Source organism: Hippocampus guttulatus, chromosome 20 (assembly GCF_054856545.1).
Source record: "Hippocampus guttulatus isolate MCC_2025c chromosome 20, RoL_Hgut_1.0, whole genome shotgun sequence".
Classification (NCBI taxonomy): Eukaryota; Metazoa; Chordata; class Actinopteri; order Syngnathiformes; family Syngnathidae; genus Hippocampus; species Hippocampus guttulatus.
Window position 1 is genome coordinate 6,938,811 of NC_141280.1, and position 26,712 is coordinate 6,965,522.

Here is a 26,712-nt window from a genome sequence, read left to right on the forward strand (position 1 = left end):
AGAGCTAACGGGGAATATATATTGGACATTCACAATGACGAAACATGGACACGTTCAATGAATGAATGACTGAATGAAGTCCATTTGGTCATCCGCCATCCTCTTGGTGATGAACAACCACATTGAAGGTACCGTAACTAAGGGCGAGGTTACATCACCAAGCGGCGGTGGGAAGTTTCGAATCATATCCGGAAAACGTGCGTGTTTGGCGGTTAGCCAAAACGCAACACACACCGGAAGTGTCGAGCAGCCGAGAGATACATTTCCGACTCAACGTTTTGACTACATGTAAACAAACCAATTAAAAAAAGATACAAAATTAATCTCCTTTACCTGAGAGAGCGGTCGAAGTCACCGCCATCTCGTTTCGGCGACTGCTTCCCGAAGTAGTCGGCCAGTTTGGCGTTGGTGCCGCTGTTAGCCGAAGCGCTCGCCGACCGCGCCAAAAGCCGGCTGGGAGCCGCGCCGACAGACTGGCCTCTCCGCGGTGTCCCGCTGACCCTGCTTCCGTGTCGGGCATGGTGCATCCGAAAAGCGGCGTTGCCACAAGCGTTACGAATTACGGATAATTTCATTTTCGGGTCTTCGTTCCTATTAAAAAAACTCTAAAACCTGTTTGATAACTTGGTGACTTCTGCCAGCGAGTTGGCTAAACTAGCAAGTGATGTCAGGGTCCCGATGGATGTGTGCCCTCTTCAAAGACCGTGAGAAATGTGGAACTTCAGTAGTGTCAACAAGAAACAAAACGACCTATAAATGCTGTCTACGCCCCAAATGAAGACATCAATTACTTCGAACATAATGGACATTTTTTGTTTGTTAGAAGCGACACTTTTCACGGGAAATGATGATCACGTCGTACACAAACAACTACTCAGTAATATTTGCGAGTTACTCCTGAACGCAACAGCATGGCAAAAATTAAACACGAGCATGTTTTGACACTGGTCAAATCGATCACGACACGCCACTTAATTTATTGATAAACTTTACAAAAACCTTAATCTTCCGACCTTACCATCTATTATTCAAATTTTTTTCTTTATTTTCAAGACCGTTGCTAAAAGCAGGTTGGCCCCACGATACGTCAGCGTGTTTGCCATATTGAATGTGTCAACGGACTAGAAATCACAGTTCATTTTCCTCGCTCGTCTATTTAAATTAGGATTACCAGTAATAATCCTAAACTGAATTTCAAACAGCCATTATAAGCAAAATCAGTGAACACAACAAACGGGGTGCTTAATTTGGGTCAATTTAAGCATTTAATTTAGTCACTTGCTTGCTTAGCCATTGCTCCAGCTGCTGATCACACCTTTTTTTTTGGTTACTTCACGTCACAAACCCACCGGTCTTCATTCCTACCTCATGACTTCTGACTATCGCACAAAAGCCAACCGACGTCGGCGGCCGGTGATTTCTGATCCATGCATGCAGATGTAGGGCGTCCCGATTGCTGCTCGCTGCACTTTGGGATGGTGCTGAGATATCAGGCACCTCAAATTTAAGACAGACATTGGACACACAGCAAAGGTAAAACACATTTATTTCGTCATTGTCCTGAAGGTTTAAATTTGTGTGGCGTGTGCACCTTCAAATCCACTTTTGTGGCTTCAAATTTTGTATAAAAATGGGTCAAATGCATGATAACACTATGTGACTCATTTGTGTTGTTGATTCAGTGCATCATTAAGTTTAGTGTAGTGGAACGCGTATCAATGACCATTAAATAACTGACGTGTGTTATCTTGAATCCCACCAGATCAGTGAGTAACAAACATTACAGGTGCATCTCAATAATTTTTTCATATTGAATAGTAAAGTTCATTTATTTCAGTTGTTCGTTTCAAAATGTGCATGTCCTCTAACGAGATTCATAAAACATATTGGAAAATATTTCCTAATTCCTACTTTATTTTGGGATCAAAAGCAGTTTCAGATTCAAATCCGTTGAATGGGGAATTGTGGGGAATCTTTGGCTGATAAATGCAATCATCGAAATTCAATATAAAAATAAATCACTCGTGACACATTTCACTCTGTATTGAAGTATGCAGTGAATCTTAATACAGTTATATATGAAATTTTCCTTTTGAATAAAGATACTAAAATAGATTAACCATTCTATGATATTCTAATAACTCATTATTAGCCATAGTCATTGCAGTCTTCCTTTTCTCAAGCATTTGCTTTTTTTTTTTTTTTAAATGCGTTCACAGATGACAATACTTGCCTGAATACCTCTTTGGACACATGGTATCGCTCTTCGCAGATAAAAACGTGGGCCTCAAAGCATCGCTTACAGTATTGTCCTAAAATGCACGGTATCTACTGAACATGATGCTTTGTCCCCGATAAGGAATCAAAATACATACTCGGACAACGGCATCAGTCAGGTGATAAGTTAAAGAAACCAGTTTGGTGAGGCCTACCAGCTTCAAAAGTATTCTATTGAAAACCTGTCTGGCCAGTGCCGGGCACTGGGTGGATTCCACCTTGAAGAAAGAAGGCAGTCTGATTTCTTGTGTCGACATTTTGCCAAATATAACCTTTTATGCAAGTATGTCTAAAAACTCTCAGGTCAGGCTACAGAGACAAACCAAAGTAGCCTATCATGTCTACGTCCAATGGTGGCAAAAGTACTCACACTCTGTTCTTAAGTAGAAGTACATGAAATTGAGTAAAAGTAAAATCCGCCCTCTTACATTTCTGAGTCTTTACCCGAAAGGGGAAAAAAAATCTTGTGTTGTTTCAGAGCTTGCAAGCAAGGGCTTGACTTGAAACTAGCTAAACGCGTTACCATAGCTTTGCTAAAGTGGTGAACAGATGAACAACAAAAAAAGTTAAATTAGCTCCTCAGAACTGAAAATTACACCTTACGTGTTTGTTTTTTGCTGGGGGACTGAAGCTGGTGTTAGGCAGGCGCAATTTGCCACGAATAATTTCATCGGTGATCTTGAATAAGGCCACGGATGGCTAATGTCTTGCCTTAGTGAATATTATTGCCGTCGTTGTTCACGCCACCTGGTTCACGTTCCTCCATGTCACTGGTCTGCTTGTTTTTTAGTTCCGTCTCAACTGGTTTGACAGCTTAAGACGGAAACCGCATCTTCATTTGTATATAAAAACCTTAAAACCCGTAAACTCTCATTTATTTGCAGCTCACACCATGAGGGACCGACTGAGCAACATGCAGGAATTGTCCAGCAACCACGTGGAGTCGATGGAGTATTCCGAGTCGGCTTTATCGGACTCCCTTAGCAACGTGGACTTGGAGGACGAGCTCCCCCATGAGGCGGTGGTGTTCGACAACAGCCCCGCTGTCGCAAAGATCTTCGAGCAGGCGCAGGCCATCCACAAAGACATCCAGCTCATTCGTCTGGAGGTGAAACGGCTGCGCGAGCAGAACTCTCGCATGTTCCAGGGCGTCACCACCATGAGCACCATCAAGAGGGACGCAAATACCATCGGCGCCGACATAAAGACGCGGGCCGAGCGCGTGTTGTCCAACCTGCGGGACATGGATAACACGGGCCACAAATTGGATGAAATCCACGGCCCCAATTCAGCCGTCACACGCATCGCCCGGACCCAGTACGCCTGCCTGAGCAACGGCTTCCGTGACGCTATGTTTGATTATAACGAGGCGGAAATGAGCCACCGAGACAACTGTAAAGCCCAAATCCAGAGGCAGATGGAAATCGTGGGGTGCGAGGTGACCGGCGACGAGGTGGAGGAGATGATCGAGAAAGGCCACTGGAACATCTTTACCGACAACGTCATGGCGGAGGGCAAAACGGCTCGCACGGCTCTATCCCAGATCGAGAAGCGCCACCAGGAACTGGTGGACCTGGAGAACCGCATCAAGGGGGTTCACGAGATCTTCCTGGATGTCGCCCTGCTGGTGGAGCAGCAAGGCCCCATGCTCAACTCCATCGAGACCAATGTTCAGAAAACAGACGAGAACTTGCAGGATGCGCTCTTTAAACTCGGCAAGGCCAAGCGTCACGACAGGAACAATCCGTTTAAAAAGATGTTTTGTAGTTGCTTCCCTTGCTTTGACTAAAGCATGGAGAGAAAGCCCGTGTGAATCCACAAGTTACACAAACACTTGACACAAGATGCGTACATTCGACCCCGTGTTGCGTTGTGTGTGTGCCACGTGTTTCCTGTTTAATGAGTGAAACAGAGGGAGGAGTTTCAATCAGAATTTCCTGCAGGGTTCATTTTCTGTTTCCAGGAAGTGAAACGCGCAAGTTCGTGAGAGACGCCGGGATAAAAATACTTTCCAGATTACGCTCGGGTTATTTGTTTGAAAGAATTCTGACAGGTAGGAGAACAGGAAATGAGAAAATGAGTTTCCACACGGAGAATGATCAAATTGACAAAACAATGACCACCACGCAATCGCACTATATTTCGCAAAACATAATTCAGAGTCATAATCTCATAATTAATTCCCAATATGTCCTCATCCAGTCAAAAGCAACTGCAGTAAATCCAGATTCGTTTTTGATCCGTTTTAGATAAATCCACAAAATTGAGCATCCCAGATAAAGCTGTTTCCTCTTAATTTTCAGTACCAGCCAAGTCTGAAAAGACGTTTAAAAACGTCTTTGGGAGTGAATGAGTTAAGAGCTTCTATGCATATGCTTGACCCTTATGTAAATACTGTAAAAAAAAATGGAATTGTCATTAGAATGTCTTTTATGTCTAGGATTTATTCAATGACATGCCTGATGACCAAAAAGCTTGTTTTCACACTAATTTGCACAACACGGTTTTAACCCTTTCATGCTCCCTGATGTCATAAGCTCTCCACTGTAGTCACCGCTGTCCCTGAAAGGGTTAAATCGTGAGCTTCAAGGGTATCGTGTGACGCCTCACAGCGATGGATTTATGTATGCAACATGATTTTATTTAATTTATCAATTGTACTGCCTCAAAATTCTGTTCTGGCTTCGAACATTAAAAAAAAAAAAGCTCCTGTGTCTTTACTCAAGCCCTTCCCAGAAAAATCTCTTCTAAAAAAAAATTTTATTAATTTTTAAAAAATTGGGGGCGAAAAAAAACCCCCACTGTCATTTGGAGATTTGTTCAAAAATTTGACCGCTCACATCGTTTCTGTTTGAATGGGCGAGGAAAAAAAAAAAAGATTTGCCTTTTAATTTTGGAACTCATAATAGAATCTTTTACAGCAAAAAAAAGAAATAGAAAATCCTTGTGGCGTGACACCAATGGGTTTTGATGAACAGGTCTACCCGGTCTTGAACTTCCTTCAATGTAACATACCATTGCAAAGAAGCTAAGAAACCTTCCAGGAAGAACTAGTACTAAGGGAGGGCCTCGAAAGGGATGTGGCTTCTGCATGCGCCGTACGTCAGATAGTCAACTTTCCTTGAACGGAGTCCTCATCATGTTCTCTCAAGTCATTTGGATTTAGTCCATCGGAGGCAGGTGCGCTGTCGGGGGTCTGCGGATTTTGGATCTCGTGTGAGGACATCAGAAAAAGGGTAAGCTAAAATCACTGCGCCTTGTCGATGGCAAAACCAATCCAACTAATGAGTGCAGTACAGTTGTTGAATAATCAATTCGGGGAGAAACTTTTTGGGAGCGTTACTTTCCACATTCCGGTGAGTCTTTCTTCTCCTATTTTATTTTTGATAATAGCTTGGCCTGATGTTTGTGTTGTCACTGTGATGTTATTATCTAATTTCTCCACCCATATCGAATGAATAGTCTCCAATGTTTAGTTTGGATGGATGCCGTTGGATAAAAGTGGGGGTGAGATATTGAAAAGTGTATTGACCACTGGTACCTTGCGTCCAACAACAAGCCATCAGAACGATGCTGCGATTTCCGCCGCAAGGTACAAGATATAAATTGGCTACTATCACATACAATGACCAAAATTAGCATGGCTATCAGTACTATCACAGGAAAGCAAATGTAACCCTACCAAAAAAATAAAAACAAAATCATAAAACAGTCCGACAAGTTTTATTTCGAAAACAAACAAACCAAAAAAAAAAATCAAATCAGCCTCCTACTACTACTTGGATGAGTCAAAAATGTTTCAGCTGCATCGATCGGTGCGACTGTTTTGGGGCAGATTACATTGACTTGGCAACACAGAACTATAATCTGATTGGACCAAAAAATAAATAAATAAAAATTCAACACACAAACAGTACTGGAGGCACTGCAGCCAAGTGAAACTGAAATTGTTCAATTCCAGCTCCGGGCTCCCTGTGTGGAGTTTGCATGTTCTCCCCGGGCCTGCGTGGGTTTTCTCCGGGTACTCCGGATTCCTCCCACATTCCAAAAACATGCATGGCAGGCTGATTGAATACTCAAAATTCTCCCTCGGTGTGAGTGTGAGCGCAGATGGTTGTTCGTCTCTGTTTGCCCTGCGATTGGCTGGCAAGCGGTTCAGGGTGTCCCCCGCCTACTGCCCGAAGACGGCTGGGATATGCTCCAGCACCCCCCGCATCCCTTGTGAGAATAAGCGGATCAGAAAATGGATGGATGGAACAAATATTTGATTTTAGCGAGCTACGAAGGCTTTGCTGACACCTGGTCACTGTGTTTCACCGTATCACGCACCGCAATTGAGAATAATAACACCGTCTGCTCTATTCCAGAGGCAGAATGCGGGACATGCTTGAGAGATTGCGCAACGTCAGCGAGGCCTGGGAGGATGAGGACCACATGGAATATGACGAGAGCAAGCTGCCCAAAAATCAAGAGGCGATCGTCTTTGAGAACTCCTTGGACATTGAGAGTATCCTGAAGGAAGCCGAGTCCATCCGCAAGGAGATTTCCTTGCTCCTCTTGGAGGTGGAGCGCCTCAAGAAGAACGACGAGCGCTTTCGCACCACTGTCCGTCACCTCTCCGCGGTTAAGCGGGACTCGGATGACATCGCCAGGGGAATCCAGAAGAAAGGGCAAATGCTGCATACTCGCATTTTGGGACTGGGTGCGGAGAGCAAAAAGATGGCGGAAAGGGAAGGGCCCAACTCGGCTTCGAGCCGTATCGCTTGCATGCAGTTTGACTCGCTCATCCTTGCCTTCCAAGCCGCCATGGGGACCTACAACCAGGCGGAAGAACTGCAGCGTTCGATTTGTAGGGAGCGAATCCAGCGGCAGGCCTCCATATTAGGGACGAAAATCACTGACAAGAAACTCGATGAAATTGTCGACAAAGGATTCGACGGCTGGAATGAGTTGTCGCAGAGTCTGCCGACTCAAGAGGGTCATTCCTCTCGCTGGGCAATGACCGAAATCAAAGACCGGCATCAGGAACTGGTGGCACTGGAGGCCCGGCTCAGGGAAGTCCACGAACTGTTCCAGGATATGGCGGCGCTGACGGAAGAGCAGTGCTCCATGCTGGATAATATCGAAGCCAACGTGTCAAACACTCGGCACTATATTCAGAAAGTCAATGTGGAGATCACAAAGGCGATAGAGTACAAGAAAAGAAATCCCTTTTTGCAATGTTGCCCATGTCTACCCTGTTGCAGACAATAAAGTAGAACAATGAAAACTATTCATATACAGTGATGCTTTATATGAGCTATTCATTGGCCACCTTTGTGAGATTTGAGGGGGGTAAAAAAAATTGAGAAACACAATTTCTCTATATTTTCACAGTCTGAAAATCCATTGGACATTATTCTGGTCACTATGGCACTGGTCTCATAACAGGAGTTCAACCATTCTGAATGAGAGAGTAAAATTGATCGATCACTGTAGATTGGTCACCCGCCAATCGCAGATAAACAGCAACCTAACCGAATTTGTTGGGATTGCGGATAGCACTGGCCTTACAATTTAACAGGAAATAAAAGTTTTTATTGTGACATCATAATTTGAATATAACGCAGAGAGATATCCAGGTAAATAGAGTTAATCCATCTTTGTTTTTTGTTTTTTTCTTGGGCAGCTGGAGAAATCAAAATATTTCCGTTTCCAACAGCACTTACAAACGGTGATCCATGTCTCCGTTACATTTTGGCTGGGTTACTGTTATGCACTTTATTTTGGAGTCAACTAGTCCTCCTTCATACAACTCCAGGTGGTCCAAAACGCTGCTACTTGCCTCCTAAATGGAGCTCGAAAGAACTCCAATTCTGGCCTCCCTTCACAGGCTCCCCGTTGACTTTAGAGTTCATTTTATGATTATTTGGTTTTGATATCATGAAATGGTCTCAACCCATCTTACCGCTCACCCCTGCGCACCTACGTCAGTCCACGTCAGTGGACCGGATGCCTCAGGAGGTACCGCTAAGAGTTAGGCAAGATCGGTCCAACTCGTCTATAAACTCTATATCCATTTTTACTCTTTGGCTTTTGACTCAGCACATGTTTTATTGAATTTACTGTCCTCATGTTATTAGTTTGTTCCAATTGTCTTCGTTTTTATATGTCTTCTGTCTATTATTATTATTATTATTATTATTATTATACTTCTGTCTGTTATCTGTCTATCCGTCTACTTACAGAATGTTGTATGCGACAATGTTTGTTTTTAAAGTGCTCTAAATAAAGTTGTCTACACACGCATTGAGTGGGAATGGGAGCTCCATACCTGTGAAGGAAACCGGTATACAAGCTCTTTCATAAGAGCTGCTTGAACATCTTGCTTTCAGGGAGTATAAAACACCAGCACAACAGATAGCAGATTTCAGTGTTTAAATGAGATCTCAAGAAATGAACGTTTAGGAGAATGGCCTTGAAAGTATCCGTGATTCACTGGATTAAATCACAACCTTGGACAATCAAGTGAAAGTTGCATTTGCCCACCATGCATCTTTTGAGGGCGTGGAATCGTAAACTTCGGGCTGGTCAAGTCAGGGGCTCAAAAATTGTCCCGCAAGGAAGTAAACAAAGGTCAGGGGCTCAAAAATTGTCCCTCAAGGAAGTAAACAAAAGTCGTGCCTCGACATGTCGTTGAACATCTGTTGGTCTTGAGTCACCCCTACCGGTTAATGGGGGTAAAACAACCTTAGCACAAACTTCTTTGTTTCCAAATGCACAGGTCCAAATCGGCAATAATTATACTTATTCTACTTGATTTGCATGGTAACAACGTTAGACGTTGTAACATATGAGCACGGTACTGTAGTATGTTTGGCTAGAGGGTCAATTTGCGAAGTGTTGCTTTCGCGATGAACACACGTCATGTTGTTGTCTGGCTCCCATCTCCACAAAATTAGCAAATAGCTGCTAATGCTATTTGGTAGCGACACGTCTTGAAATAAACGTTCTGCCCCATCATTGCACGTTAATCGTTGTACTGCAAATATCAAATTTGTATATTTTTGGAAATTGATATTTAGCACCATACACCAGGATGGCCGAGTGGTTAAGGCGTTGGACTTAAGATCCAATGGACATATGTCCGCGTGGGTTCGAACCCCACTCCTGGTAGTACAATTTTGATTAGAATTTCAATAGCGGATGGGTAAAATTACTATGAAACGGGATGAGGCAATTATTCAACAAATGTCAATAATTAATTCTTTATTTAATCGCTGTGTAGAATTCGCCCGTCCGCAGAACTGGTTAATTGTGCGGGTTTCGAGGCGTCCCAGACTGTTAAACTAGGGAACGCGATTGGTCGTCGTTTCCAACAATTATTGAGGTAATCATCATGCAAACAAATCATGATAGCCATTGATTAGATAACAGTCATAATCATGTCGTGTTTTGTTGCGATGGGATAAAGGTGATGCTGAATCGTTATACTTTTTCAAAAATCTTTATTGAACAAGACAAATTACAAAGCACAGAAAACGAATGGCCAGGTGACTTTAAACAAAAAATTCAAACAAATAGTATAGAGCCAGAGTCTTAACGGATTTGATTCGTTCTAATTCCGCATTCAAGGCTCGTGTCCGTCATTTCTCATTTGCCATTGGTCAGACAAGGAAAGGGAAACGAATAAACCACGCCGATTGGTCCAGTTTACCAGAAAGGCTCCGAGTTTGGAAAATGGCTTCACATGAGTTTAAAAAAAGGGCAAAATGAGTTCATCGATATAATCATTAGTTTATCTTTTATTCGTGTTCAGTTTCGTTGTATTTTAACTTGCTTTTTCCCTACTTCCGCATTCAGAGCGCGCGCCCGCTCTTTCTCATTTGCCGTTGGTTAGATAAGGAAAGGGAAACGAATAAACCACGCCGATTGGTCCAAATTACCAGTAAGTCTTTTGTGGCTTATTGATTTACTTATATCGTTCATTGTTATTCCCAAATAAAACCTTCAAATCAAATCAAATGTACCTTCACTCAAGGAAATAATGCCTAGTTGTTCAGGCCTCAGGAATTACAATTCTGATCCTGAGCTGGAAATCTAACCCAGAACATCAGAACTACGAGGCAGCATAACCGCTAGACCACCCACCATGCTACCCTCTCCGTTTCCAGTTAATGCAAAATCAGCCACCTCTGAGAACGATCAACGAATCAAAATCATCATTAATAGTGGACTCGTGTGTGTGTGTGTGTGTGTGCGCGTGCGTGTGTGTGTGTGTGTGCGTGCGTGCGTGCGTGCGTGCGTGCGTGCGTGCGTGCGTGCGTGGGTGCGCGCAGTGAACTGAGGTGCCTCTGTCTGAACCAGCCGCCTGCAGCCAACAACATCCTCCAGAAGCCTGAATGGTTACCTTCTTCCACCAGACGTAAATTGGCAAATCGCAACATCGTTGAAAAATTGGTTGTATCATTCCGAATTGACAAAGTGCAAATATTCCGTTTCACGTCTACGAGCAAGGGAACAAACTTACATGTTGGAGGGCGCAGTGTAAACAGTGGAAAAATAAGTTAACAAATCTTAACAATAAATGCTCCCGCCTAAAAAAATGGAAGCTCAGTGCTGCTAAATTTTTCAATGTCTTTCTATTTGAACCGGATTGGAAATTTGCTACATATTTTCCCCACTCAAAATTCTGAAATGTTAAGTTTTAGGGGTCAGTCTCTTCACTCTAATTTTGTCATCAAAATGCAACAAGTAACCAAAGCATCGATTAGACATTTTATTGTTTTTCCTCCTTTCCCTCCATTGTTAGTTTACACAAATAAATGGACTTTATTGTGGTTTAGAAGGTTGAAGTGTGGACCAAAGACCACAATTCCCTTCTGAAAAGACTAACAAGGCTCTTGTGGCGTTTTAATTAGCACAGACAGCAAAATAACATCTGTGTTTTTGAAGTAACCATTGTACACTGCTAGTAAATGCAACAGAGTCCTAAGTTGGATAAATTTAAGATAAAAATAGATATTTATGGACTATAACGGATCTGCTTATCAAAACCAATGGCAAAACCGAACAATGAAATCACAGGAAAGAAAGCTATGCTGAAAAAAATTAAGAAAGATACGCTCAAATAAAATAAGATCAGCGAAGGGACATACCCCATTCCAAAACCAAAATCCAGCGTTCTTGTCTTTGAATTATTTATTTATTTATTTTTACAGCACCTTAATCTTGTCCACAAAGAGTGGAAATGGGATAGGGACAGGAAAACCCAAAAGGCTTTCCTGTTTGGCAACTAGCAAGTGACGCCCTGAAAGCAAAACAAGAGAAGTAAATGGATTACAGGGCAGCCAGGGGGGATGAAATCACAATATTTGGAAATTGACATCATTTTTTAGATCATTTTTTCCAGTATTCCTGCTGGGTCTCTGGGGGAGGTGTGAAGCAGGAAAGAGAGAGAGAGGTAGGGAGACTGGAGAGAGAGTGGGATTCTTAGTTTGCTTCTTCCAGAAGTTTGGGGGTTGAAAATGGGACCCATCGCCAGGTCGCTCGCTCTGCTGTTTTGTTTGTGTTCTCTGGGCTGCTGTCTTCCTGCCGGGACGCCGCAACCAACACAGGTCAGGATTATATTATAGTGAAGCTTTTGAATGTATCAAGTCAACATAATGTAATTCTGTCGATACTGTTATTTGTTGTTCAAATTGTGTTGAAAAGTGAAATTCAGTGCACTCAAGGAGGAGTTTTGCCTGAATGATCTACCCATTCCCAGGAGCAATGACATCATTAATGGATAACATTGGGAATGGTTACACCCCCCCCCCCCACCCCCCGAGTTGGGCAGAAGTGACTAAAAGAATAATTTAATTTTGTCTCATTTTAATTGTATTATTTATAGTTCATTTAGCTCGTAAATCATTTTAAGGCAATGTAAATAATAATATTATGTGGGGTTTTTTTTGGGTGTGTATCAGGAATCTTTTTCAGATGTGAAAAAGTCCAGAGGAGATGTTCCCGACATCCTTCCGACATCGGAAGTGGAGCCCACAAACGCTGCGTCTGACTTTGAAACCTCCTACAACTATGTTTGTGCGTCTGCATCCCAATTATTTTATTTATTCATTTATTTTTAAATTGTTGAACATTTTATAATTTGCCCCACCATGCAAATTTCTTAACGGAGTAACATTGTGTCGTTTTCTTCCACAGTGTCCAGACTGGCTGGGATGGATCAGGCCATCCACAAGCTCAACGTGGGCCACTACACCCTGGATGTTAGCATGGACCAACTAATTGAGCGTCTATCCAGGATGGATGGTACCAAGTCACGCTAATGCTAACTGGTGTCACTTCCTGGTTCCACTGATGTTTTCTCTTCGTTCACCAACACTGCAGCCAAGGTGGCAGAGCTGGAGGACGAAATCCACGAAGTCTTCCAACACAGCAAAGACAATCGCAAAGAGACTGGAAGACTGGAAGGTAGGCTTCTTTTTACACCATTTCAGACAATTTGCTTGGTTTTATATGGAATATATTTGCTCTAGGAACATTTTGAGGACCAGATATTACAAATTTAGTTCTCAGGGCAGAAAGAAGACCCTGCTAGGGAGATGGGTAGTACTTTTGAGAGGTCCAGGAACCTTTTAGCTCCAGGAACCTATGACTAAATATACCTGCCCTGCTAGCTATGGCTAATCAGACAATAAAAATTAATGTAACAGGTGCTCAGTACAAAATGGCTGAGATAATAATACCAACATCTGAATTTTTTCTCCGACAATCAGGTTGCCAGAGGGGCCTGCGTGTGGGGTACAAATGCTACCTTGTGTACCACAACTATGAGGACTATGCAGGTGCTTCCAGGAAGTGCCTGGAACGCGGGGGTCGCATGGCCATGCCGCGAGACCGCCGTGAGCAGGAGGCGCTGGCCGACTACGTCAAGTCTTTCTTCCGACCGGGCAATTGGCCCGTTTGGCTTGGCGTCAACGACCTGGCGACCGAGGGCGTGTACATGTTTGACGACGGCGCCCCCGTCTCCTACTTCCAGTGGCGCAGGCACTTCCTGTCCGGCCAGCCGGACGGCGGCAAGCGTGAGAACTGCGTGGCTATGGCGTCAGATGACGGTGACTGGTGGGACCACTACTGCGACAGGGCCATGAACTACATGTGTGAGTTTGATGACAGGGTAGCGCTTTAGGTGAAACCATAGCTCTGCATTTGAACTCCAGGCTGGAGACAAAATCGCCGTCACCAAGGTGATAGCTCCATGGGCCATTACCTACAAACTCAGCAGCGCACACAATTAAACACATTTTAAACCCACATTAGTCTTCTCTTATAGTTAACTGGATAGCTATAGTTAAGTAGCTAACGATACATAGCTGGCTAATTGAGGTCAAGCTAGCTGCACTTGTAGTGGCTACACTAGCAATACTGAGCTTAGCTAACTTTAGTGAAGAGAATGTTCACTTTCATTCTCTTACAAACACTGAATTATACACACAGAAGAAAATTTCTGATTGGTGACGTGTCTGGTAACGTGAAAATCTAGCCTTACTTAATTAACTCATTCAGTACCAGCCAATTCTAGACCAGGTCTGAAAAGACGTTTAAAAACGTCTTTGGGAGTGAATGAGTTAAACATTAAGGTTAAGGCATCTAAAAATAAATACCACATAAACTTTGTGTTATGACGACAGTCAGTCAAGTCAGTGATGATGCCGGGGATATTTTAGTCCCTGAACTGTTTTGCATGCACACCTTTACATGCGTGACACATTTTCTACCACAGAAATATTTTTACATTGAGCGACATGACAAAATATGTCATCTTGTGTTTTCGATACTTTTTGTCGCAATGATTATTCCGTACACAATAGACTATGTTTGTTTTCCCAACAGATCTATACAAATAAAGGCTAGCAGTATAAAAGATGGATGGATAGATGCCATTTTAATTTGTTGTGTGCAATGGTCACCACTAGGCGTCAGAAACTAACCATCCACAATAAATGCAAATAAATCTGCTTGTACCTCCATTGAAAAGTACTAACATAATCAAATGCAGAACATGTGTGAGTTAAATACATTTGAGTGAAACAAAATGTGTGTCGGTCTCTGTTTTGTAGAAACATCCCATTCAATGTTTTCTATTGGGATACATGAATGAACTGAGACGATTTCACACACTCACACACAAAGACAATCTCACCTCACCGGTGACCTGCAATAATAAAGCACAACCCCCCAAAAAATTTTTGTGACACCAGGCCAAAGCAGGTTTAATATAGACATTAATACATCAAACAAGCTTAGGAAATCACAATAAGTTCCTTATGACACTGATATGATGCTAAAAATTGACCGAGCGCCTATTCGGTGAGGCCCTCACAGAGCGTCCATGCAAAAAGGATCATACCATTCTTTTGTCATTGAGTGTAACGCAACAAGGGTCCCAGATAGGTATCTTTGACAATTGGGGAATACTAATACATTTTTTTGCACACAAATGCCAAAGTTGTCCAAGTAGTTTGCAGAAATATCAAAGTAATGCAAGACAGTACCAGAGAAAATGTGACTTGCAACATGCAGTTGTTCTATGAGTGCGCTGAATTGTCTTTCTCATGAGAACAAATAGCACCAGAACACGGGCCTCTAGCATTTATCCAGGATATTGAATAAATGCTCAAACAAGCTTTCCATAGGCGTGTTGAGCCATCTGGTTTGTGTAACTGAGCTGTGTTGAGGAAGCATCCACAAGGGGGCCTTGACAACCAAGAAGTTGGAGGCCTGCCAGACTGCTGGACGATCAACATCCCTGCTTTATTCACAAAGCTGCAGAAATTCTCCCCATGGATCTATAATTTATTTCATTCTCATTTTAACGATGTAGACTTTTGCACATGCACAAAGTGGAGTGCAACCCCCCCACCAAAAAAAGCATTAAAGTCATAAATGGTTCATGATGTTTGGTGTACACTGTATTATATGTTGTACATTGTACGGGATATCCAATATTGGTTATTGTTTGACTTGTCTTCATTGCATAAATGGTATATTAATAAATCTTATTCTCACATTGGATGTGTTTTCTGTTTAAGACGAAATCAATTATACTCAACCTTAATTAGGTTATTTAAAAATAATAATTAAAATTAATGGATTGGTTAGTGTTAGTTCACGTGACATCCATCGCGCCATGTTTCCATCGTGGCGTCGGGAAACTTCAGCAAAGTGGGGGGAGTGGGGGGTGGCGCTGAGGATGGAGCATCAAAGCGCCCATTGTTGAGAAACACGTCTCCTGTTTTTATATTTCAACATAAAAGGAACATTGTGAGGCTTGAACTAGATCGACTCCACACTGTGAGTAGTTATTGTTTGGATTTAAAAGTAAGGATTGAAAAACAAGACAGGTATTAAATGAAATAAAATATGAAACCGAAGCGTGCTTCCAAATTTTTACCCCCACCCATCAAGCGACATAAAACATTTTATTTTGAAAAACGATTAGCATTTTTGCTTTTCTCCAGTCCTCACAATGTAACTTGACAACCACTGGCCACAGAAGCGGTAAAAAAAACACCACCAGGAACAAAGTTGTGAGTCGCGGCTGACTCCCCACACATTCCACGTTTTTCACGCACTTCAACAATCTTTCACATTTTCAAACAGGACATATCGTCGCGTGGGTTCAAGACTACGACGGTTGGATTTTACCTCGACCACGAAAAAAAGAAAAGTCCAACTAAGACTTTTCCTCGCATTTTTTGGATTCTCGCACTGGACCTATGTTGGGAGTTTTCTCATGAATTTTCTCAAGAGAGAGTACGTTGTACCTTGAAAATGTCTGAAGCTCTTCTTTAACGTAATCTACTTTTAAGGTTTCCATGATTCGGTTTGTCACTTTGAGGCTCTATTCGGACGGTTTGGACTTGTTTTTTGAGGCGCCGCACGTCTCCCTTAATTCCTCCCGCTGACAGCAGAGGTGAGTTGTCTTGGGCTCGATATACTAAATATAACATTGCTAGCAGAAATCATAAAAAAGTCAACGTTTTAGAATGTCATTTCCAAACGTTTTGATTGCGTCTCCTCACTTTGTGTTGTCTTTTTTTTTTGGTCAAACCAATGGAAGAGGAACTGGAAAAGTGACTGATTTAAAGGGGCAGTACACACACACACACACACACACACACACATCCTCAGGTGAAGGTGTTTATACTCAACAGGTAACAACACCCTTCTGGCTCCTGCAGAATATTTACCCTTTTAAAATCATGGGAGAGAATAACACTGATATGAAAGCTCATCATGCTTCTTCCCTCTCATGATCCTTTTAGGCATGGGTGCCAATTTGAAAATTAAAGACTCAATTTATTGAACACACTAAAAACAAACAAACAAAAAAAACCCAGGAAAGCTATCAACAAGCATACAAGATAGCCGACTTACAACAAACGAGTGAGCTCAGACTACAGATACGAGCGCTGTGTGATGGCGACGAACTCAACTCGCATAACAACAAGCAACCTTTTCACAGATAGTGTTAAAAATTTTTCCCAAAATACGCTGAAGCAGTTTATTGCCACTCCCGAGTAGCATCAGTGTTGGGGCAACAGAGGTTTGCACACACAGAGTGGCGCTACACATGTAGACAATGAAGGCATATAGTCTTTATCATCTGCAGCGAATGAGTACTGTAATGTTATTATTGCCTTTTTGAGGAGCTGAGATCTCCTTCTGCAGTACATCACTGTCTGTATATAAATTGACTGATATTTCCTGTTTTTTGTGTCGGACAAGTCACAAACACTGTACATATATATATATTTTGTTTCGCTGTATTGTATGCATCTCTGTGAAAAATGATTCCCCCTCGCTGATGTATGTGTCAATGTTACAAAAATATGTGATTTGAGTGGGTTTTATGTGAATATTGACTTGACGCTTGCAGGTGCAGCGTTGCCTTGAACAAGCAAAGCCACGCTCGCCGGGCTTGATTTGCAACCATGGCATCACTCAGCGACTTTGCGGAAGGCGGAGCCAACGAGGAGTTCAGTGACATCATCAAGTCGCGATCAGGTAGGTTCGGTTATTGGTGTAGGGGTCAGTTTTGATGCAATATTGTTTAATTTATGGACAGTTCTCAACCATGGCAGGTTTTAAGCAATTATCTTCAAAATTCCTTGGGTGGGTTTGAATAGTTTCACTTTCCAGCGTCGAGCCAGTAGTGAAGAGCAGTTTTGGAGGCACAACCGGAGATACTTGTTGGAAAGGACAAAGAGAAAGTCACCTAAATGTGATCAATCGAGAATGGTGAGATGCCAAAAAAAAAAAAAAGGCGCTACCATTTGATCACTTCCTGCTTGGATCATTCCACACCATAGTCAAAGAATTCCTTTTCAAGGAATGAATACAAGTGGCACTATGCGCAAGTGGAAAAAGATGTCAAATGAGTTAAATGTGTCAAAATAACACCCAGAAGTACAATCAAGAAGCACCATAATGAGGCACAGCTCCCGCAGAGTGAGAGTAGAGGCGCGCCATTCTCAGACAATTGGGCGTTCAAGAGTTATTGTCGTTGCTCTCCGGCTATTTTCGACACCGTAAATTGGTGAATAAGTGCGTCCAATTTGAACAGATGATGTCTTCCAGACCAAATAATATTGATGAATATAAACATGACCATATTTGGAATGGAGCATGGACAGTGACGCAATGTGGTTCTAATGTTCTTCATAATGCATGTATTGTATTGTATTGTATAAGTGCAATGAATAGAAAGTCACCACTTCAACGAAAATTAGCATATTTTCGCAACTCCCCCCCCCCCTTCCTAGTTTTACTTTCCTATCCGATTGCCCTGCCTCGCTGATCCCGCGCCAGGAATTCCACTGTGCCGTCGCAGTTTGTAATTTACGTCTGTGTCCAAACCACAATGGCTCCGCTCTTGCAAAGATTCAGGTTACCTAGCAACACCACCCCCCACCCTCCCAAAGTAATGCTTTTTTTTTATGGCATAATGTGATGGGGGGGGGCGGAATTTGGCATGTAGCTTCGTCACTGACCCCAAAACACATGGAAAAAATACAGGAAAGGTTTTACTATCCTGCAGGTCTCATACTGCGTGTGTGAGGGGGATTACGTGAAGTTTTGGTTCAGTCATAGGAAACGGCTTTAAATCGCACTGCATGCAGAGCTCACGTACCAACTAAGAGCTTTTTTAAAAGTGTTACTAACACAAGCTTTTAAGGTTGATGCTGCATGTGTGGCCGGCAGGTGGGTGTTTTCGCAGCTGACACCAGCCCCCCCAGTTCAGAAAACATATACACACTTGCCGCATGTCAATTTGTTATTCAATCCCACGATAAATAAGGCATTGAGGGCTAACTGTTGAGTTAATTGGCTTCGATAGGGTACAGTTTGCCACATGGCGCAGCGTTTTTAACCCCACGCCCGCTCTGCTCATTCCTGAGTGAAGACAAATGTGAGAGGTCAAATATCACCCCCCCCCCCCAGCCCCCATGCTTACACTTTGCCTTTCTCTCTCCTGTTCGTTACTCGTAACTTGGTCTGTCGTTCCCGCACAGTTTTTCCCCGGTTCATCGTCATCGTCTTGCATGTCTTTGACCATCTGCTTGCACTTTAGGGCGTGACGTGAAACGAACGAGGATGCCGCCGCCGAGTAGAACGTGATTGTCACCGAATGGAGGGTGTGGCGTCAAGTTTTGTGATGACTTGGGTGGATCGTGTAATTGGATGCATTCCAGCTGGTGTGTGTGGCGTATGTGTGTCTGTGTGTGTGTGTTGTGTGCTCTCTTGCAGTGACAGTTTGGAAGTATCGAAACCATCTGCAGTGACATTTTCCGTCTGATTGTCAAAGTTGTACAACTGTTGATGTGTGCGTGCGTGCAAGTACCGTACACTAAAGAACAGTTGGTTCATGGCAGTCATATTTTTTTTTTGTGTTATGGTCTTGAATTGTCTTGATAATTGCGAGGGGTGAATGTCACAGTTTGGTACATACCTTGGTTTTAAAGGTCATCGTTTAGAATGTGTCCAGCATGTGGACAGGGGCTTCACTGTGGCATGGTCACTTTAGAGTGCCTCGTTGTCATCCCATGAAATCAGTTTCATGTTTTTATGCCCCGTGATGTCCTGGTAGGGATATTCCAGCTACCATATTTTGTATTTGTGAAGGCATACAAAATATACTTGATGATGTAGTCGTATTTGATAGACAGATGACAGGTGTTAAGTTCGGCCTTTTTATCAATTTGAGTGTAAACCCGCTCTGTTTAAGAGGGTGATTCCAGGACGGAATGATGGAGGTATGGGAAGCCTCTCGGCAGCAGCATGACTAATTCAGTCCAGTGGAAATTCCCTTTTTTGTCTCTGGGCTTCTTGGTCCAGTGTCATTGCTCACTTTCACTCCTCCTCAGTTGGGACTGCAAGCGCATACTTGTTGCTTTCTTTAGGACATCGGCTCACTAAAGCCGGATGATTTTCCTCGTTTACTTCCTCCATGTCGAGGAAAGAAAGAGAGAATACAAAACACAGGAAAACTGAACTTCCCTTGCTTTCCATTTCACTCTCACTGCGCGAAACGTTTGTTCAGTTTCCCCTCTGAGCTGTTCTTTTTAATATAGAGTGTTGGTGCAGTGTCCCGGATGTTGGGACCAAGTCCCTTTGGGTCATGTTTTCTTTGCCGATCCTTATACGACTTCATTTTCTCACCCACCCATTGAATGTTTGTGTGTATGTGGACCCCGCGCATGTGTGTGACAGCACAGCAGCCGAAGCAGAACAGCACCCCAACTCAAAGCACCTATAGAAAAAAAAAAAAAACCTCTCACACCTCCTACTTCCTCTTTTGGTTTGCACTGTCCTACCGTCGCCTGCTACCCTACTGTTTTCATCATCTGCGTTTGTTTGTTTCGTTACTTTTTGTGAGATGAATTTCAGTAAGTGGACGTCATGGAGAAAACGCAACTTTTTCAGGAGGAAACACAAGGCTGAAATATTCCCCGTCGGTAAGTGCAAAGCTAAAATGGAGCTCTTTATCCATTTTAATCTGATGTCCTGACGAGTGCTTGAAGCAAAAACAAGCCTGGTTGACTCAGCTAACTTAATTAGTCAAGTTATCCGAAATGTTTTAACTCAAGACCCGAGTTAGAAAGTTGGATGCTCCCCGGGCCCAACAAAAAAAAGATCATGCATTGCCATGACACCAACACACTGTATACTGCCGTTATGATAAAGAGCATAAAATACTTCTATTTTACGCCACAAACATGAATAAAAAAATAAGCATGATTTGTTGTATCATGTCAAACTGCCTTATGTTCCACAACTGCACGTCGACAGTAAAGTAGTCATTGTTAGCTAAACAAATTTAGCATACCGGCGCTCCCCCCATGGACACAGCCCCCAGTCCACTTTCAAGTTCTTTATTGAACAAAGGGAACAGATAAACACGAGCAAATATTCCCTCATGACCCGCCGTTTGCCACAACTGACGCCGAGTCACTCAACACAGAGCGGCTAACAATGTAGCCAGGTAGTAAGCTAGGTGAGCCGACCCCTCTCGTTTGCGAACTCAGGCATCCCCCAAGCCTTTCTTTTAGCACGCCTATTTATCAAGTGAGCACAAGTATGACATAAAATTGACCAATGGATAGCTTCTAACTTGAAAAACCTGGGGGACGGACTCATAAGTCAAGGTACTACTATGCAAGGTTAGCGTGTTGTTTCTGAATGTGTAATCTGTCATCCCATCGCTCTTACATGCTGGGGTGGCTCTGAACACTGACTTTATCTGTGTTCTCCCCCCCCCCCCTTCATCCCGCTGTTCCACCATGCATCACCATGCATTCCCCCACCCTCCGCCTGCTCTGTCCTGTTCTCTTCTGTTGTGCCTCTTCTGCATTCTTCTGGTCCTTCCTTTGCTGTCTGGCTAAGAAAGAGTAGAAGGGAGAGCACGCGGGTTGGAATGTTGAAATTTCTTTGAGTCTGTGGCGACTGATTTGAGTGAACTGTGTTTAAAAGATGGCCGAACGTGGGCTCAGACTCCACGGGAGGAACTCTAAGCAAGGTTTTATTTTATTTTTTTGCTGTTAGCTTTTGCTGTTTGGGTAATTGCTCCAGTGATTCCATTGTCGCCCTGTTAGTTGGAGCTGCAAAAGTTTCCAGCCTTCTGGGAAGATTTTCGACATATACCGGAATGTAAGAGTTCTAACATGGTGCTTGATGAGGTTGAGGTCAGGGCTCTGTAGTTCCTCAGAACTCCTCACAAGGTTGTCTGTGCACAGCGATAACCCTGTAGAGTCGCACTCTTAAACTGAGCGCACCCATGCACATGCGCGCCAACGCACGCATTTGAGTATGCGTGCATGTGCGGTAACGGTCGATCGCGAAAGTTGTTTGGCTTGAAAAGTAGATCTTCTGTTAAAAAAGGAAAAAAGGTGGGGCACCTGTGCCCTACGTAAATGTCACAATGGCTCACTGTAGAAAACTGGTGGCATTTCACAAGGCTTGGTACTCAGTCCACTTTCTTTTTCTTTCAAATAAATGTTTTGCGTAGACTATGGTGCCTTCCGACTAAAGTATGAATTTATGATGCTGCTGTAGGAATGTAACGCCATCAATTTGTTGCATGCGTCACTTACTTGGTGTTTTTCAGCGGTTCTCTGGAGATGACGGTTTTGATGACGATGAAAGGTTCTGGCCTTACAAGTTCCCAGATCTTTGGCGAGCCAAAGCATGTCAACAAGGCACGGACGGGCCGGCTGGGACAAGCTGAGACAAGTGACCACTGGAGGGGAGGAGGGAGGAATACATTTGGGAATTCTGCGAATTCTGTGCATTCTTCGCATCCTACACAGGCAAAAGGGAGAGTTCATCTCCGCTGTGGGTTGTTTGGTGAAAGCGCTTTTGTTTCCGGGAGGGGTTAGTTTAGTGACGCACAATGAACAGATGACTAGAAGACCGCCATTGTGTGGACTGTTGACTGTCAAGGTGAAGTTCATCCTGGGCAGGGAGAAAATCTTCCCTTGAAAAATGAGAACTGCATAACCCCCCCAACCCAGTGGATGGGATGTCTTGGAGATCATGTGACCGCATGGTTAATGGGTTAACTGTGGTCACTGGGAGGCAGGATTTTGTTAAAGCTTCGATTAGGACAATCACCGGGTTGGAACCATGTGAACTTAGGAAGCGTGGCCTGGCTTGTAAATTGCCCTTGTTTGTTCATCCGTGTTTACAATGTGGGGTTGCCATGGAAACTAGTGTCGTGTGTTTGATTTCCACCTCGGCTCTTCCTGCCCTGAGGTCATGAGATTTGTCCACCTGTGAAATGTGTGTGTGTTTTTCCAGCCAACTGTTTTAGGGTTCCTGTGTGACGTTTTATTTTTTATTTTTGTGATCCAGTTTGCTCACGGGTGAATCCCTCACGCTCACAATTCTCTCAGGGTGGATTATGTAACCTATCTTTGAAAAAAAAAGAACCGCAGAGCAGCAGTGGGACCAATCTAATAGTTTTTATTACAGGAGATCCTTTTGTGTACGAATTGCATTCCTTACAGCGGCGACGTTTTGTTAATTTTTCCCTCGCTAGCAATGTCTAATTACTAAGCTAATGTTTGTATGCAAGTCCAATATCCCTCACCTTCTGTGAGCCGTGTACGCAAAGACAGAAACATACACTTTTTGTCCTTGCTGTTACTTTTTTATTAATCTATGATCTTGATTTCCACCAACTGACCCAACTTCCTGTCTTTTTTTTCCTCCAAGTAGCTGCCAGCATTTGCAAAGCCGCCGCAAATTCTGACGGTAGTATTGAGATGAAAACATTCTAACGGTGTCACGTGCGCAACTAAAAAGTTGCCTCGTCAGCGGAAACGCATTGTTCCGTGTGTACATCCAGTAAACCGAGGCCGCGTGTGTGCCCAGTGAGCCGTGGGAATACACCAGAGGGATTACGCGGCCTCGATGCAATCTCGACTTCCTGTTTGGCCAATCGGAGGGGACCAGAGACTTTTGCTGTACACATTGGCAGCACGTCGGGGTGACTGTGTCAATCAAAAATTAACTAGCTGGCCCTCAGTGGTTCAACCTTTTTGAAGCATAGTTTTCCAAAACGTTTGGTTTTGGAATCGCCAACCATTGCCCACTGAAGAGAAGCGCACCTGGTTATTTTAGCCGTGCCTCTGAATGTTTTCTTAGTCATATAAGTGTCAAAGCTAAGTGGTGCAGTATGTTATTTACAGGCTTGGCTTAAGCACTCGTTTGACTGTACATACAATATGTAAGCAGCCATAAGTAAAGTGACTAAAGAGGACCTGGGTAATGTCTCTTCAATGTTGTTTACATACACTCCCCATGGAGTCTCCACACGACACAATACTACCTTGAGCTTTAACCGTTTGATACTCCAAAACCGGTCAGGAGCAGGCGCGTATGAATTGGCATTATTGTGCTGCGGGGGCGGCAAGATGGATGGTTCCGGGAGAAAAGTTAACGGCGATGAGTTGGAGCCAAGATAACCGTGCCCGAATAGCCATCCTTGGCCTCCACGTGGTATGTTATTTTTCCAGCCAGCCAGCAAGTGGCCACACGGACACAAAGAAGCAGACAACCGCGGGGGCTCGATGATCATAACCTCTGACCTTTTGTTCGGTTCATGGTGTTTTTATGCAGCAGCCCGTGTCACGACGGTGCCACTTAACCACATACACGCACTCATACACTTTTCTTTTTTCCACCAACCCCCTTTCCAAGTTTTTTTTCTCCCCATCACATATAAAACGTAATTAACATTTTTTATTCCTTTTGGATGCACCACATTAATTGTGCATAGGAAGGATTCACTTCAACAGAAGTGAAAGCGCCAATGATTTCCTGATGGAGAATGCGTGGTTATTCACCACTAATGGCAGTTTGGATTTCATCTTCATGTGTGCTTTTATTCCAGGCTGGAGCTTTTATGGCGTGTAATGAATTAGCAAGAGACAGTTGTGGTCATCTTCCTTTATTTTTTTTTCTTAAAACATTTTTTTAAGACCAAGGACCACTAAAATATACCATAATTAACTCCAATGTTAAATAAAAGCCTCTTTGTTTTTTCTTGCCCACAGATGAACATGATTTGGTGCAGAAGAAAACATTCACCAAGTGGATAAATGCACAGTTCTCAAAGGTAAAAATTGTACTGTAATACTTTTTCTTTTTCTTTTTTGTTTGTTTACTCAACACAAGTTAGTTCCTGTAATTCAGGTTATTATTATTTTTTTTTATCTACGATGTGATTTTCTTTTTCATGTTCAGCAGTGCCTTCATAGCATCCATCCATTCATTTTGTGCACCACTTAACCACATGAGGGTCGTGGGCCTTAGCCAGCAATAATTTTTTGGAGCATATTCTGGGCCCTGAGAGTAATTAAGTGGATGTTTTGCTGTGTGTCATCCGACCAGGAGGGTAAAACAGCCATCAAGGACATGTTCTCCGACCTGAGGGATGGGAGGAAGCTGCTTGACCTGTTGGAGGGCCTCACTGGCCATGTCCTGGTCAGTTACCCGAGCGTTTAAAAAAAAAAAAACTCCTAGCCCATTTGTTTAGTCTTTACCAACCGATGTCGGCATTGTCTTTTAGTTCCCGCTCTTGATCCTTCCATTCTAGCTCTCGTTTGGGTACCTGCAGCTGCAGAAAAAGCCCCTCTCTCTGCGCGTAATACGTTGAATCTCTTCATACCCGAATAACAATAAATTGACAATTCTGTCAGTCAGCGTAGCGTCTCATAAAAGATTTGCAGCTGCTTGCAATTCAGGCCCCGGCATTCTTTCCCCGAAGTTCTCAAGCGAAGGCATTGATTCTCCGAGCAAGTAGTAGCTCACATTGTAACGTTGGCTGTGAGTGGTTGCAATTGACAATGTCTATTACCGACCGTCCCATTTGCCATCATTTCCTCTGAATGTATGTGGGATTCTTCCAAGACTTCCTGGGCATTGTGCTCGAATCAATCATCCTTAATTGTGCTGTGATTCTTATTCTTCAGACCAAAGAGCGAGGCTCCACCAGAGTACACGCGCTCAACAACGTCAACAAAGTGCTTCAAGTTCTGCATCAGAACAATGTAAGTGTGCTGCCCTTTTTTGGGGGGGCGTTGAAAGTCGAAAGGGTTCGCACGGATCGCAGCTGTTTTGCTCAACATGATTTTAGACAGGCGACGCTGGTCTCTTTCCAAGCGGGAAAAGACCCAAATTGAAATGAAATGTCCTCCTTCCCTGTCTATGTGGCCTGGAGAGTTCCCAGTTGCCATTTTTCTGTGAGACATATAAGGACATGGAGCGAGAGATGCAAGCGAAGCGGAAGAATGAAGCTAATTGGAAGCAGAAATGGGATATGAAAGGTGGACTCCGTGGTAGAGCGAGGTGTCACCAAGCAAAACACATGACCTCACGCGCCCCTTGCTTCGTCTTGATCCTGTCCAAATAAGTCCAGCGTAGCCTCGCTCTAATTTCTGCGGTGGTGCCTTGGCTTGAGTTTAATTCTTTTGTGCTCACACTTCTTGATCGCAAATCATCCTTACCCATTGAAGTGAATTTAAACACCATTAATCCGTTCCATCTTCTTGTGTTTTTGGAGGAGTTTGTTTTTGGAGTTTCCCAAAAAAAAGTAGCACTGAGTATTGTTTTTCTAAGAACATAGAGTAATGACATAATTAAATGAAATGTCAAGAATTAAATAGTTTGCGCACACTGATTTCGTGCATTCATAGCATTGGTCCTTGTGGTTTGTGTTCCTAGGCTACAAGGGAGCAGTATAATAAAGGCATATATCCATTCATCCATCCATTTTCTCATCCGCTTATCCTCACGAAGGTCGTAGGCGTGCTGGAGCCTATCCCAGTTGTCTTCAGGCAGTAGGTGGGGTACACCCTGAATTGGTTGCCAGCCAATCGCAGTGCACACATAGATGAACAACCATTCGCGCACACACTCACACCGAGGCACAATTCAGAGTGTTCAATCAGCCAGCCATGCATGTTTTTGGAATGTGGGAGGGAACCAGAGTACCCGGAGAAAACCCGCGCAGGCACGGGGAGAACATGCAAACTCCCCACAGGAAAGCTGGAGCCGGAATCGAACCGTTCACCTCTGCACTGTGAGGCGGACGTAGGCATATACTGTATGTATACACAAAAACAAGATGGTCACAACTGCTCAGCAAGATGCAGTTTGATTCCATGTTTTTAACTTGCATTATTTGTGTTGAAAAATGTGTAACCCTACCGTGACATCAGTGCTAGTTTTGTTAGCCTGTTTGTACTGTTTTGATTTGTGTGTTAGCATCAAGCTAGCAGACTTGTCAGATCATGTTATGTTGTTTTCGGCTTTATGTTTCGAGTCATACCCCGAATTATATTTATAACCCGTAACCCTATTACGAATCATATCTCTCCCCAA

General features: G+C 43.3%; 5 protein-coding genes and 1 non-coding gene across 11 annotated transcripts in view; 5 read left to right on the forward strand and 1 right to left on the reverse strand.

Moving 5' to 3' along the window:
- LOC147187793 (monofunctional C1-tetrahydrofolate synthase, mitochondrial-like) overlaps positions 1-1,514 on the reverse strand; it is a 26,892-nt gene extending 25,378 nt beyond the window's left edge. Inside the window, exons 1-2 of one of the 3 annotated variants that reach the window (XM_086100158.1) lie at positions 1,366-1,514; positions 334-501 (exon numbers count right to left, since the gene is read on the reverse strand). In XM_086100158.1, the coding sequence (XP_085956284.1) occupies positions 334-501; positions 1,366-1,370 (173 nt within the window). In that variant the 5' untranslated portion in view covers positions 1,371-1,514. Of the gene's footprint in view, positions 1-333; positions 1,342-1,365 lie in introns of those variants that run through there. The other 2 variants (XM_086100157.1, XM_086100156.1) reach the window with 2 other exon arrangements.
- LOC147187794 (syntaxin-11-like) lies at positions 1,384-4,997 on the forward strand. The gene is made up of 2 exons (XM_086100159.1): positions 1,384-1,533; positions 3,162-4,997. The coding sequence occupies exon 2, from the start codon at positions 3,170-3,172 to the stop codon at positions 4,064-4,066; it is 897 nt and encodes a 298-aa protein (XP_085956285.1). The 5' UTR covers positions 1,384-1,533; positions 3,162-3,169; the 3' UTR covers positions 4,067-4,997.
- Positions 4,998-5,122: 125 nt separating this feature from the next.
- LOC147187795 (syntaxin-11-like) lies at positions 5,123-8,565 on the forward strand. Its single transcript, XM_086100160.1, has 2 exons — positions 5,123-5,513; positions 6,645-8,565. The coding sequence occupies exon 2, from the start codon at positions 6,652-6,654 to the stop codon at positions 7,528-7,530; it is 879 nt and encodes a 292-aa protein (XP_085956286.1). The 5' UTR covers positions 5,123-5,513; positions 6,645-6,651; the 3' UTR covers positions 7,531-8,565.
- Positions 8,566-9,349: 784 nt separating this feature from the next.
- Positions 9,350-9,432, forward strand: trnal-uaa (transfer RNA leucine (anticodon UAA)). The gene has a single exon. It is a non-coding gene; the product is annotated as a tRNA-Leu (tRNA).
- A 2,159-nt stretch (positions 9,433-11,591) lies between these two features.
- LOC147187797 (C-type lectin domain family 11 member A-like) lies at positions 11,592-14,357 on the forward strand. The gene is made up of 5 exons (XM_086101185.1): positions 11,592-11,873; positions 12,228-12,342; positions 12,463-12,570; positions 12,649-12,732; positions 13,038-14,357. The coding sequence occupies exons 1-5, from the start codon at positions 11,784-11,786 to the stop codon at positions 13,448-13,450; spliced, it is 810 nt and encodes a 269-aa protein (XP_085957311.1). The 5' UTR covers positions 11,592-11,783; the 3' UTR covers positions 13,451-14,357.
- A 1,486-nt stretch (positions 14,358-15,843) lies between these two features.
- The window catches only part of LOC147187798 (utrophin-like), a 95,774-nt gene continuing 84,905 nt past the window's right edge, over positions 15,844-26,712 (forward strand). For all 4 annotated transcript variants that reach the window (XM_086099846.1, XM_086099848.1, XM_086099847.1 and 1 more), the window contains exons 1-5: positions 15,844-16,237; positions 17,204-17,331; positions 24,384-24,445; positions 24,721-24,813; positions 25,302-25,379. In XM_086099846.1, coding sequence (XP_085955972.1) covers positions 17,259-17,331; positions 24,384-24,445; positions 24,721-24,813; positions 25,302-25,379 — 306 coding nt within the window. In that variant the 5' untranslated portion in view covers positions 15,844-16,237; positions 17,204-17,258. The remainder of the gene's footprint in view (positions 16,238-17,203; positions 17,332-24,383; positions 24,446-24,720; positions 24,814-25,301; positions 25,380-26,712) is intronic.